Source organism: Maniola jurtina, chromosome 11 (genome assembly GCF_905333055.1).
Source record: "Maniola jurtina chromosome 11, ilManJurt1.1, whole genome shotgun sequence".
Taxonomy (NCBI): domain Eukaryota; kingdom Metazoa; phylum Arthropoda; class Insecta; order Lepidoptera; family Nymphalidae; genus Maniola; species Maniola jurtina.
In genome coordinates, this window is record NC_060039.1 from 11,913,206 (window position 1) to 11,926,627 (window position 13,422).

A 13,422-nucleotide genomic window follows, 5' to 3' on the forward strand; every position below is an offset into this window, starting at 1 on the left:
TTTGGAAACAAAAAACTGTTCCAGGCGTTAGTCTATTTCGTAATATTGAGTGCACCCAGAATTATATTCGCCTTTGCCATCGTCTTTTATAGCGATGATAGAGGGGCCACACACAGGCAATTATTTGTCTGTCCATTTCCGAACTGAGCCAGTGCAGTGCGCGCACCTTACCTACAATGCTCGCAAAACAAGTAGTCTAATCTGAAGTTGCAACATGGCGGGTTGCACAGATCATAGACTAAGAAGGATTGTATTGACCGAAGGATGTATATATATCTGTCTCGTTTTAACTCAATCTTAATTCTGAGCTAATTCAAAGTACGCTCTATAAATCTCACACTTAGTGTTTCTTATGCTACGTCTATGACTACCACCGCGCTGATTCTTAATGCAGATTGGACTACACAAAACGGTCGTAGAACGCCGCGCCAAATGCAGTGTATACACTTACGCATTAATGCAACTCTCAACGCTCTAGCCCTAAGGCTGAGATCTATAGAGAGCACTTTGACTTTGCTCAGACTTAAGTTTCAGTTAAAACGAGACAGACTGCCAGCGGAGGTCAAGGCCAAGGAGAATCCTATATCACTCTCCTTTTAACAGTATCTTAAGTCCAAGCAAACTCATACTATAGTAAGCGGTGTACAGATCTCAGCCGAAGATGCTTAAGCGATAGTAGCCAATGTGCGCCCAGCCATACACTCACAACAATGTATCGTTGTTTACGGGCGCATGACTCAGCGATGGATCAGGCGCCAATAACATCAGCCGTTCAAAGAAAATGAGGCTTTTAACGGCGTTATTAGGAACGCTGTTGCTATTCTTGGAAGTGTCGCACCTTTTACGAAGTCGATTCCGAGAATAGATGGCTTTCTCATATAAGCATTCACGCTATGTTCTATTTTGCACTAAGAGCTTTCGCGGGAATTTCGCGAGCTACCCGTAAATTACAGTATAACTACTACGCAACAAATCCGAGCGGAAATTCCGCTTCGATTCCACAACGTTGGTAAAGGAGTGACAGTTTAACTAAGTAGTTTCAGTACAGTAATTTTTTTTTACAATTTTCACCAAGAAAATTTTAATAAATAAGTAATACTTAATTTTAATTTATTCATTACCAACAAATAAACTTTGAAAAGTTACTAAAATTCCACATCAACCGAGTAGCGATAGCGTCGAGGCGAAAACGTTGGTAAACCAATGAAAGTTCACTAAGTAAATAAGAAGTTTCAGTGAGTAAATTTTCCTTTTATTCTTATTATAATTTTCATCAAAATAATTTTAATAAGAGTGAATTTTTTTTTTTTTGATCATATCAACGAATAAATTTCAACAAGTGTAAATAAAAATTTATAACACCCCCGACAAGTTAAGGTTACAGTAACTAGAAAAGAGCTGATAACTTTCAAACGGCTGAACCGATTTTCTTGGATTATAGCGAAAAACACTCTCGATCAATCCACCTTTCAAACAAAAAAAGCTAAATTAAAATCGGTTGATTAGTTTAGGAGCTACGATGCCACAGACAGATACACAGATACACACGTCAAACTTATAACACCCCTCTTTTTGGGTCGGGGGTTAAAAAGTTGCTGAAATTCTTCGCCAACCGAATAGTATCGAGGGCACGCGGGAAAACCTGCGACGAATAAGCCGCTCGAATATATGATCCGTTCTATGTACGAACATTTCAATATTCAATGCTACAAATTGGACACACGTTTTATCGCGTATGGAATTAAGGGAATCTCTTTGGACTGTTTGGACCTACCAAAAAAAAAATAGTTGGCAATTTTGGCCTCCTGTCAAGGGTTGCAACTTAGTTTTCAAAACCTCGTATAATTTAATTGGTCTCACCTGGTTCAAGTTGATGTCAATCCAATCGGTTTAATGTGGAGCATTTTGCCGAATATCTATCTCTAAGTACTAATTGTAGTTGGCGGTTTAGGCCTGCTGTCGAGGATTGCAGTTCTAAACTTATTCTTCTCACTCAGCTCAAATTGACGTGAGTCAAACTTAAGTTAAGATTTATCGAGGAGCATTTCATTCAACGAATATGTTTCTACAGTAGTTGGCGATTATGTTCTGCTTTTGGCTAGTAAAGTATTTTATTTAAAAATTGAGCAAGAGTATTTATATAGGTATAGGATTGCAAGGGTTCGAACTCTAAAATATTTGCATTTTGCTTTACCTGGTTCAAGTTGAGATGAATCCAAAGATTTATCAAAGAGCATTTTGCCGAATATATCCCTTCTTGAGGTTCTCGAGTTGGGTAAAGTATTTTAAAATTGAGCACAAGTAATATATGGACTGACAAGGCTTAAAAATTTAATGTGATTCCAAAGGTCTGTCGAAGAACATTTTGCCGAATATATCCCCACAGTAGTTAGCAATTTTGCTGTGCTCTCGAGACTAGCTGATAAGTAATTCACAAATTGAACTCGATAACATTTCATGACCAGAGTTTTAAAAAAAATTGGCTTACCTGGTTCAAGTTGATGTGAATCTAGAGGTTTATCGAGGAGCATCTCTCCGAATATATCCCTGCAGTAGTTGGCGATTTTGGCCTGCTGTCTTGGGTTGCAGTGGTTCTCGAAACTAAGTATGACAGGGAAGTCGGACGTCTTGAAGGCACTTTCGGCGATAGCTTCCAGGACCTCCTTCGCGCTGATCTCAGGTACAAACGTGTAGCCGTGGACGATCACGGGCTCTTCGGTCCGACCGTTCCAGAAGTCTAGTTCCACGCACCTTTGAACAACATTTTATTCAATTAATAATAATCATCATCATCATCATTTGGCATAAAGAGCCAAATTTCCGGTACTGACAAGTCGGTGCAGGTACCTGTCGGTGTGGGTAAAATAGCCTCATACTATCTTATTAGATCTCATATAAAGAGAAAGGTAATAGGTAAAAGATAACATAAGGCTAATTTACCCGCATCACGGTATACAGATCCGCATCGACCTATTGGTACCGAAAACCCGCTTCTTTATTCGAGCACCCATACATGGCATAATATTGTAAATCGAATCTTTGAAAAGAGCAACCGCCGACTTTCTTGCTGGTACTTCTCGGTAAGAAAGGCATTCTGAAGCAGTGGTATATGCATTTGAAGATTCAAAAGTACTTTATAAAAGTTTATTTGAATAAAGATATTTCTCTTCTATTCGGGAAAATAAATTTTATTTTTATCAAAATATTATTTCATCAATCGAATAAGTTTATATAACATCTAGAAATATGCACATGAAAATTGTGGAACCAACTCCCTTCGGGGTTGTTCTCACTAGATTTCAACATGGGGTTATTCAAGGGGCGGACCAACAAGTTCTTGAAAAGCCGGCAACGCATTGGCGGTTCCTCTGGTACTACAAATATTCATGGGCGGCGATAATTCCTTAACATCAGGTGACCCACCTGCTCGTTTACTTACGTTTTTTAAACTGCTAGTGTGTCTAAAACGCCACATATCAACAAACTATTAATATTCGTTCATATAAGATGCATTCCAACCTACGTTGGTATTTTGTACCTTTGAAAAGGTGCCTACACAACTACATTGTGTATGTGTAGGTTATCCTTATCACCTTTAAAGGTCCTAACCTTTATCCACATACATAAATACGAACTTCTATCTCGAAATTGATCGTCAGCTAACCCGCATGAATTCGGTGGACTAGGCAAATATATAGGGCTGAATCTGCTGTAAACAATTCCTAAACTAAATTGACAGGTCGAAATTCAGTGCTATCCTTTTCCGCAGGAAGTATTGTAAGAGGGATTTACATTTCTTTTAATTTATTTTAGTAAAAATACTGTGTTGAACAGAAAAAGTCACAAAGTTATTTAAATTATTAAATTGGTTATTAAAATTATGGTGGCTTATCTTCTACTATAATCCAGCTTAGGGCTTCCGAACTACAGCCCTTGAGTTGTGTTTCAGCGAGCTGAAAATGCCTAATATCCGGTCTATCATCAATGTAGGGAGAATCCACGCTAGTGGCCCACAATAGTTTAAAGTGACTAGATATATTATTGTGTTTATAAAGTAGAGAAGTCAGACAGAAAATAGGCTATCAAATGTTCTTGGAGCTTTGGACGTGGAGGAATCTACGGCTAAAAAGTTTGGAGACCCCTGATTACTAGCCTATGGGCTAATAAGTAATATTGCTTTAGATTAAGCTTCTACTAATGAAAAAATTAAATAGAAATGGACAACAAACGAAATTTTTAATGAATCCCAATGTCACTAACGAGTGCCTAATCTGAGAGGAAAAGAGCGTAAAAAATAAATAATTAAAGTACTTATATATTCAAGTCTCATTAAAATTCACACTTTAGTCACTAGGGGCTTTATTCAACGAGGATTCTAAATTACTTAGCAATGACTTTTATTGGCTTTGCCAAAGGGTCGCCTTGTCTAATAATAATAAATAATTATTAAGCAGGCAAATGCCTGTAACATGCAAGCCGCGCCACGGTGCCAGAGTGAACTAAAATACAATAGTATACAAATATTTTTATTCAAATATACTTTTAAAAGTACTATTGAATCGTCAAATGTATCACCTACTGGTTCCGAATGCCTGATAAATTGACAGGTCCGCCAAATACTTAACAGATGTCAATCAAGGATCAAACCGAGAGTTTCCTCACTCTGGTTCACTCTGCCAAGTCGTTAGACCGTACAGTGTGGAAAATTTTAGTGTAAGCACAATTTTAGCTCAAATTAATATATCAATCAACGTTTTGAGATCATAAACCAATCAATATCGATCGGCAGGATGCGCCAAAAATAATTTAGTCCAGGCAGTTACCTCTCGCGTAAAAATCCAATAAAGCGGGTCCGATGTTTATGTTTACACCGAGCATAGTCGTTAACATCGAGCGACTGTAAGCAGGCCACATCACTCGAGGGGGAGGAGAAATATGCACACTATACCGTCTGCCAAAAAACCTGACCGCTAGGATCAAAAATGTTTATTTATAGTTTGGAATAACTCACTGACTCGCCGCGCCATCTATCGCAAGGCTTACCTAGTCTTTTGACTACGTGAATGTGTAAATATAAAGGTGAACAAACATTCCTTGTAGAATAGCAGTTGCCATATTTTGAAAAATAAATGATTTGATAGCTTGTTCGAAATTATTGTGAAAACCTTTTGAAAACCACATCAAACTCAAATTAAATCTATAAAATGCGAATATATATAGATAAACGCGAATTGTTAATTTGTCCTTAATCCTATTATTAAGAGATTTCATAAATAGCATTGTTACTGTACGTTTTGTATGCTGCATCCTATATTTTAACCCAATTCCGCGCAGCTGCGTCATTTTGTGTTTCTCTATTTATTTATTTGAGTCAACAAACAGTATTAGACAGTGTAATACTTATATCGATTGCTATTACCACGCACGCTACCGACAACGTGAATAACTAATTACTATAAAGCCAGATTAATGATTTCTACAGTCAAACAGCAATACGTCTACCCGTAAACGTGTTACTTGTCGAGCACGTTTGATAACACGCATTTTATATTAATTTGTTACGGCATTAAACGCCCATTACGTTAATTTAGGAGATTTTGTGCGGTACAAATTAATTAATTGATAACAAAAACGATTGTGCCAACAATGTGACTAAATAGCTTCATAAACATATTCATATTAATGTTTGAAAGAAAATGTCTGTATCGTGTTATTGATTTCTCAAAGGCTCAAGCATCCACTCCATATATAATATGTGTCTGTATGTCTGTGTGTCAAGCAATTTTAGCAATAAAATATAAAATTATATTTCACGTGGAGTTCACGCACGAATCGCAGACAATTCGCGCGAATACTGCCGTGGTAATTTAGTAGGCAGTAAGTCAGAGTTTTTTATTTTATTTTGTTACATAATGGAATGCTCGACAAACAAAATGATGTTTCGTCCTATCTGAGTTTCATTTCAATTATTAGAACACAGCTTTAAGCGTCTTTTTCTCCAAATCGACTTTTCTTGCTGCTATCTCGATAACTGTGGCAGAATATTCTCCTTTCCCTCCCAACTAAACCTAAAGCTTGTGACAGAAATAAGTGCGCCAATAGTGCAATGGCTGAGACACAGTTCACGACAGGAAACTCGTAAATAACAATACGTCACAAGCATCGATGTATATGGATTAGCCTTTCCCATATAAATCCGACTGCAAAAATGCGCTTGATACTTACGTAATATTTTTTTTTATAAGAATATTATCCAAAGTCAAATCAAAGTCACTAGTGACAAAGTCAATAGACTTTTGCAAATTCTATTGACTTGTTGAGCGCGTTTTTTATCTTCGAAGGGCCTATCCATATACATCGATGGTCACGAGTCGACATACTCGTAGTGGAAGTATAGAGTGAGGGAACTCTCTGTTTGATCCTGAATCGACCATGTCAAATATTAGGCTGTGAGATCATAGAAAAATAGGGCTACCTTAGGGCTGTAAATGTACTAACATTTGACATTTGCCAATGACATCGAAGCCTCGACGTTTTAGACTTTAGACGTCGAGTCTTTTCTCATTCTACTTCACTCTGGCTGGGATTCGAAATTCAAAACATCCGACTTCTATATTTTTTTTTTATTCAACATTTTTACCTGCTGCTATTTGTATTGCAACATCTTTAACGCTTGTTTATAATATTCTAATCTTAACTTAACTTAAACCTATTTTTTTGCCAAGGTCCACCTGCGACTACTATATTTCAGTCCGCTGCCTAACCTTTGAGCTACTGAGGCTCCAATTACTAATTTTATGTACCTACGTATTTTTTACTACTAATACACTTGAGCGATATGTAGAATGTTTATACTAGAGGACTACAAACAATAAATAGATCGTGAAACACGGACCATAAAACATTTTAGTGCACAAATTACGAGATGGAAAATTTACTATTTACTGGCAATACGCTGAGAGTACTTTTTCATGGATCTTACTTGTTTTGGAGTTTAAATACAGTTTCAGCAGAAGAACTAGTTTGGATTACTTCTGTACTCAAAAGTATTTACGATACAATGTTGAAGGACTTGAAGGCGTCCGTGTTTTTGTACTATACATACAACACCTGTATCGTTCAAATAAATTCTTATCAAACATAGTTCAGACTAGCTGTGCCCGCGACTTCGTTCGCGTGGAATAGTGACTTTTCGGGCAGCATATACTCTGTACGTTAAAAATGTTCGCCGTGATTCTTTAAATTGACATAACTTTTTTATTTATGAACCGATTGACATGAAATAAACACTAAATCTTAAAAGAAGCTTACTATAATATATTAGTGAAAACCGTATCTAAATCGAATAAGTCGTTTTTGATATTAGCGTGCACAAACACACAGACAAACAGACAAAAAAAAATTAATTACAATTTCGGGTTCGGCATCGATATAATAACAACCCCTGCTACTTTTTTTTTATATATTTCCATTGTACAGACACCACTTTTCTACAATTTTATTATGCGTATAGATGCTGAAGGTTGACCTATGAGGTCACATGGTATATAGCCACTAACTATTGTATTACCTGCAGCCGGCCAGTAGTCCCTGCCTGTAGATCTCCACGCTAGACTTGCCCGTGATCTGATGCCCAGTGAGGTAGGTGTTGTGAGAACTGTTTATGAAGTAGTGCGCCAACGGTTGCTCCATGTCGTCACAGAGGTCTAGTTTGTTCGGCGCGACTATCGGGTTGTCTTCTGACATTAGAAACCTATGAACAAGAGCATACGTTTACAAAATGGTAATTTATATAGGTAGGTTTAATTTTATTGTTATTTTATACATCAAATACAATTAAAAAGAAAGCCTTCTGTGAAAACATCAGCAATATTGGTTGTAAAATGAGGCAGTGAATAAAATTTTAAATGAAGACATAAAGAAGAACAGGGGTGTGGTAGGGTCATCTCGCCATCTCCCTTGCACTCCTGCGCCTAATTAGCGATGACGTCATTTCTTATGTAGTGCATCTCTTTTTTTAACCCCCGACCCAAAAAGAGGGGTGTTATAAGTTTGACGTGTGTATCTGTGTATCTGTGTGTCTGTGTATCTGTGTATCTGTCTGTGGCATCGTAGCGCCTAAACGAATGAACCGATTTTAATTTAGTTTTTTTTGTTTGAAAGGTGGCTTGATCGAGTGTTCTTAGCTATAATCTAAAAAAATTGGTTCAGCCGTTTAAGAGTTATCAGCTCTTTTCTAGTTTTCTTGTAGAAAAGAAGGTTAGATAACCGTTAGGTTCATAATATTATGTCAATTGACAAATGTCAAGCTGTCAAGATGGACGTTGCCTAAATACATAATTATTTATTTGAAAATGATGTTTTAGAAAACTCAAATACTTTGGATCGTCGGGGGTGTTATAAATTTTTAATTTACACTTGTTATATCATTTGTCAATTATGCCTACCACCAAAATACTTCTAACGTAAGTAGGTATATAGTTGTGAGCGGGTTTATAAAATCTTTCTATCATTACGTAGGCTATTTGACCCATTCTAGGTTCGTTTGGGTGGAAATTCTGAATATCTTCGTTTTATTTATTAGTCTACGTTACTTGGAGAGAACTTACACGCAAAAATTCAAGTTTTTAGACCCTTTGTTACGAGTACCTACAAGAAAACTGTATTTTAGCCAGACTACAGGAAAGTTTATCGGGAAAGTTAATACGTCAAAAAAGAGAGCCAAGAATAAAGAGCGATCATCTCGATAGGAAGAGCATTTCGAGCCAGAAGTAGATTCACTTTTTCTATATATTCAGATACAAGTTAGCCCTTGACTGCAATCACACCTGGTGGTAACTGATGATGGTGGTAAGATGGAAGCGGGCTAACCTGGAAGGGGTATGGCAGTTTTAATTAAACCCATACCCATGGTTTCTACAGGTTGCACCTTTTAGTGGTAACTTGTCTATATTGACATGCCACAAACGTCTGTGTTGTTCCACTCCACCTATCAACGTGTGCGAGGCATCGTACAGTAGATTGTTTACTCAATATACGGATCGTGTTTGTTTACTAGCGGTGAGTGTAGTACTGTGCCGACTGACTGACGTATGGTCGGTTTATTCACGCCCGTGCGCGTCTTTATTGACAGGAGCTGTTTATTGCGAACTGGATGAAACTGAACTTTTGTAATATGGCTACCGTTTTACTAGGGATGTCCATGGCCCGATTATAACTAATGTGTGTAAAGCCTACCAACGGGGCACTTACTTAGCAAAAAAGCTGATTTTCTGTCCATAAACCTATCTAATAAGTGATATTACAGTGTTGGAAAACTACCCTCAAATACAGACCGTATTTGAGGGTATGTGTATGATATTTAACGAGGTTTTTTTTAGCATTTAAGTGGCATTTGATAATAGTATTCGACATGGTGGTAATGTAATAAACGTCACGGGCGCCGAAATAAATTCTAAGCGCAACGATACGATAACAGAGTAACTTCCGTAGCGAGGGTGTTGCATCTAGAATCCTGAATGAACCGCGAGGTTTGGGGGCACCCAAGACGAAGACCACATTACCCTTAAGTTGAATACTCTACTTTTCATACCTCGCGAGAATACTAAAACCTATGCTAATGTATCCTTTTTTCATATAACATCTTTTCATAGCTAAGCTTAGCTCTGATTCAACAAGGATTCAATAAGCTAAAAAACACAAACTTAAAAAGTCGAAAGTTACAGTAATATAATTAATTAGAAAATTCACTCGCCTTAAAAATCCATCGAAAGTTAATTGCGATCTCTGCTGGTGGTACTTATTGTGCTCGTAAGCTTTTATGAGGTCTCTCGCCCGCTGGATGTCGGCGTACGGATGCAGGATCTCGTTCAGTCGGGGGTCGCGTTGTACTTCGTTGAGGAAGTCGACCAACTGGTTGGCGGACAGGTGCGGCTTGCCGTCGGTGCTGTGCAAACATGTTTAAACTTTGTTATTTTTGTCTCGAGTTAAAGTTTTTGAATCAACAAACTCAAATGAGTTGCCTTTTCACTGCCAATAACTTTGGATGGCCAAATATCTATAAATATATACCTACCTAAAAGGAAAAGCTGACTGACCGACCGACTGACTGACAGACTGAATCAATCAACGCATAGCTCAAAGTAATGGACGGATCGGGCTGTGCAGATAGCTATTGTGTAGACAGCCGCTAAGAAAGGATTTTTTAAAAATTCAACCGTTGGCGGCGCCCCTAAATCGTAAGACCACGCAAATACGGATATAGTATAGACACTTTAATTTCCTTTATTCCATACTAGCTTAAGCCCGCGACTTTGGCCGCGTAGACTATACAAACTTAAACCCCTGTTTGCCTCCTTAGAGGTAGAATTTTCAAAAATCCTTTCTTACCGGATGTTTACGTCATAGTAGCTATCTGCATGCCAAACAGCCCAATCCGTCCAGTAGTTTGAGCTGTGCGCTGATATGTCAGTCAATCAGTCGGCTTTTCCTTTTACATATTCACATAAAATGTGCTGCGGTGTGATTCGATTTAGCCCGTTTGATGTGAAACGTACTTTAAGATAAATAATATGTTCAGCACTGCACCAACCACGAGGATTAATTGAAATTTCTTGATTGCGGTGGCGGAAAGTTTCGAGTTAGCTCTTGTTTGGTGTATTTCAAATTGTCGGAGGAACGTGAGACGGATTTCATATTAATTCTCCTGCGCGCTTTTACTGACTTTCAAAGTTTTCAAGTTTATTACCCAAGTGCAATTAACTTATTTAGACTTGACTGCATCACACTAATATTATCACACTAATATTATCACACTAATATTATAAAGGCGAAAGTTTGTATGTGTGTGTGTGTGTGTGTGTATGTTTGTTACTCCTTCACGCAAAAACTACTGGACGGATTTGGCTGAAATTTGGAATGGAGATAGATAATATCCTGGATTAGCACATAGGCTACTTTTTATCCCGGAAAATCAAAGAGTTCCCACGGGATTTTGAAACCTAAATCCACGCGGGCGAAGTCGCGGGCATCGGCTAGTATAAGATAAGACTATTCAATTAATGAGGCGATGATTTAGTGGTTAAGACTATGGAATATTCGGGGTTCAAGACTTAAGATTCTTTACTCGCAGAAACATTTTTTACAATGAGATGTTATTACCTAAGTATTGTAGTACCCATACATATTGTCCAATAGAAATGTTTCACTTTACATAATCAGGCATGCAAAATTAGTACAACGTACAATTCATATTTAAACTATTCTTTTTTCAGAAACTCATCTATTGTGTAGAAGCATCTTTCTATCGTAGTTCGAAGTTGTATGTGTTTAAGTAAGTCGCTTATCTTTTGATTTAACAAAATATCGTGAAAAAACCTGCATGCCTAAGAGTTCTAAGTATGTATAGGTACCTAATGTTCTCAAAAGAGTGTAAAGTCTGTCAATCTGCACATGGCCAGCGTGGAGACCCGTGCTCAGTAATGAGCCGTTGCTAATATTCCTTACTTGTAAAAGTCTAATTGAATAAAAATGTTTTGAATTTTGAATTTTTTATACTTAAACATTATTCGTGTCTTATTATAACATTAAAAAATCAATATACATATAAAAAACGCACCTAATTGAGAACTTCCTCCTTTTTTGGAAGTAGGTTAAAATATATAAATTTCGTTTTATAAATCAACGACCGAGTTTGAATCAAATGTCTGACATGTGAGCACGTATTCTTAGTGTGCACACGCCCTAACATGTCTGTCGAATGCTGACTGGGGCAGATGAAAGAGCACCTGCTACGATCTGTTTTGAATTCCATTTATACCGTACTACTTGTTTATTGTTCAAGAGATTTATGAATAGACGTTACATTCATAATATTCATAACGTTATGTTTGAAGCATGGACGTTTAAATACTTTTGTTATGAATTATTATATAGTAATATTTCATCCGAGTCTCTAGGTATATTATCGCTAAGTACTCTTAGAAAAAAATACTTCGAATCTGAATGTGTAATTCGCTAGGAAAATGTTCACCATCTTTTCTGTTGGTGAATGTATTATGTAGAGATAGGGTGTCTCTACCTGATCAAATCAGAAATGAGATCCGTAGGAGGACCAGAGTAACCGACTAAGCTACATGGGTTCCGAAATTGAAGTGCTAATGAACAGGACACGTTCGAAAAAATTATAGAGTTCAAACATGCTAGAATGACGACCTCGCAATTCTCAGACTTGGTCGCGTTTGGAACCCTCGTAGCCTTAGTTAATTAACTATCACCACTACATCATCTTTAAAATCTAACAAAATCGGACAAACAAAAGGTGTAAGTAAGGTACCTATTTTAAATAAATGATTTTGACTTTGACTTTGATTTTGGAAAGCGTAGCGTTGCCAGACCCCACACTAGGTGGACAGACGACATTAAACGAGACGCAGGGAACCGCTGGATTCAGGCGGCACAAGACCGTGGCGCGTGGAAATCCCTAAAAGTGACCTATGCCCAGCAGAGCACGTCCATCAATTGATAATGGTGTTGATGATAAGAAATAGAGTAAAACGTAGTGATAAAGTGTCCCTTGGAGAGGATTTATCATACATAATTATATTAATCCACAAGACTGCTCTGGAACTGCTGCTTTTCAAACTAGAGACTCAGGTTGAAATCTATAGATCACACTTGGATTTTGCTTAGACTTAAGTTTCAGTTAAAACGAGATAGATTCATGCCAACGGTATAACGCTGTCTCGTTTTAACTGTGTCATAAGTCTGAGCAAAGTCAAAGTGCGCTCTATAGATCTAAGCTTTAGTAAACCGAAATCTAATACAATATATAAATATCACGAAACTTGCAGCACAAAGTTGACTCCCCTCACAGAGTCTCAAAATGGAAACAATAAGGGAGACAAGTAAGTTGAACCGGGATTCGCCAAAGTTCAGCATTTGTCATATTATCAAACGTAGAATACGTCCCAAGTTGAATTTACTGACTTACTCCAAACTAGGTAGACTAACTTGGATATGCCATTATTAAAACTTCTAACCAAATTATTGCCTCTTGCAGGTCGGCTGCACATTGGCTTGCTCAGGCTATGTATTGAGCGCTGAAGCGACCAACCGTATCACACATGATTTTCGCTCGTGCATCGCCAATTTCTTGACGTTGCTGAGAGTTTTAGTATGGATTTGGAAGTAGCATAGAGCTAATATAAATGTAGATGATCCCGGCTATAATCACGTGATGAGTTGACGTAAGCCCGACTAGTTTCGAACCCATTCAAGGTTCTTTTTCATAGGCGCTCAGTTTGCAAAGCAGTTTGGTTGAGACTGTCTGCTGCTCGGGACGCAACCCACACAGACCGCTGTGGGCGAAAACTAGTCGGACTTACGTCGACTCATCAAGCAAATATAACCGGGATCATCTAC

General features: G+C 37.7%; 1 protein-coding gene across 1 annotated transcript in view; it reads right to left on the reverse strand.

Annotated features, from left to right (window-relative positions):
- Positions 1–13,422, reverse strand: part of LOC123869438 (1-phosphatidylinositol 4,5-bisphosphate phosphodiesterase classes I and II) — an 86,428-nt gene that overhangs the window by 15,827 nt on the left and 57,179 nt on the right. Inside the window, exons 6-8 of the mRNA XM_045912360.1 lie at positions 9,755–9,946; positions 7,571–7,753; positions 2,489–2,751 (exon numbers count right to left, since the gene is read on the reverse strand). Of these exons, the coding sequence (XP_045768316.1) occupies positions 2,489–2,751; positions 7,571–7,753; positions 9,755–9,946 (638 nt within the window). The remainder of the gene's footprint in view (positions 1–2,488; positions 2,752–7,570; positions 7,754–9,754; positions 9,947–13,422) is intronic.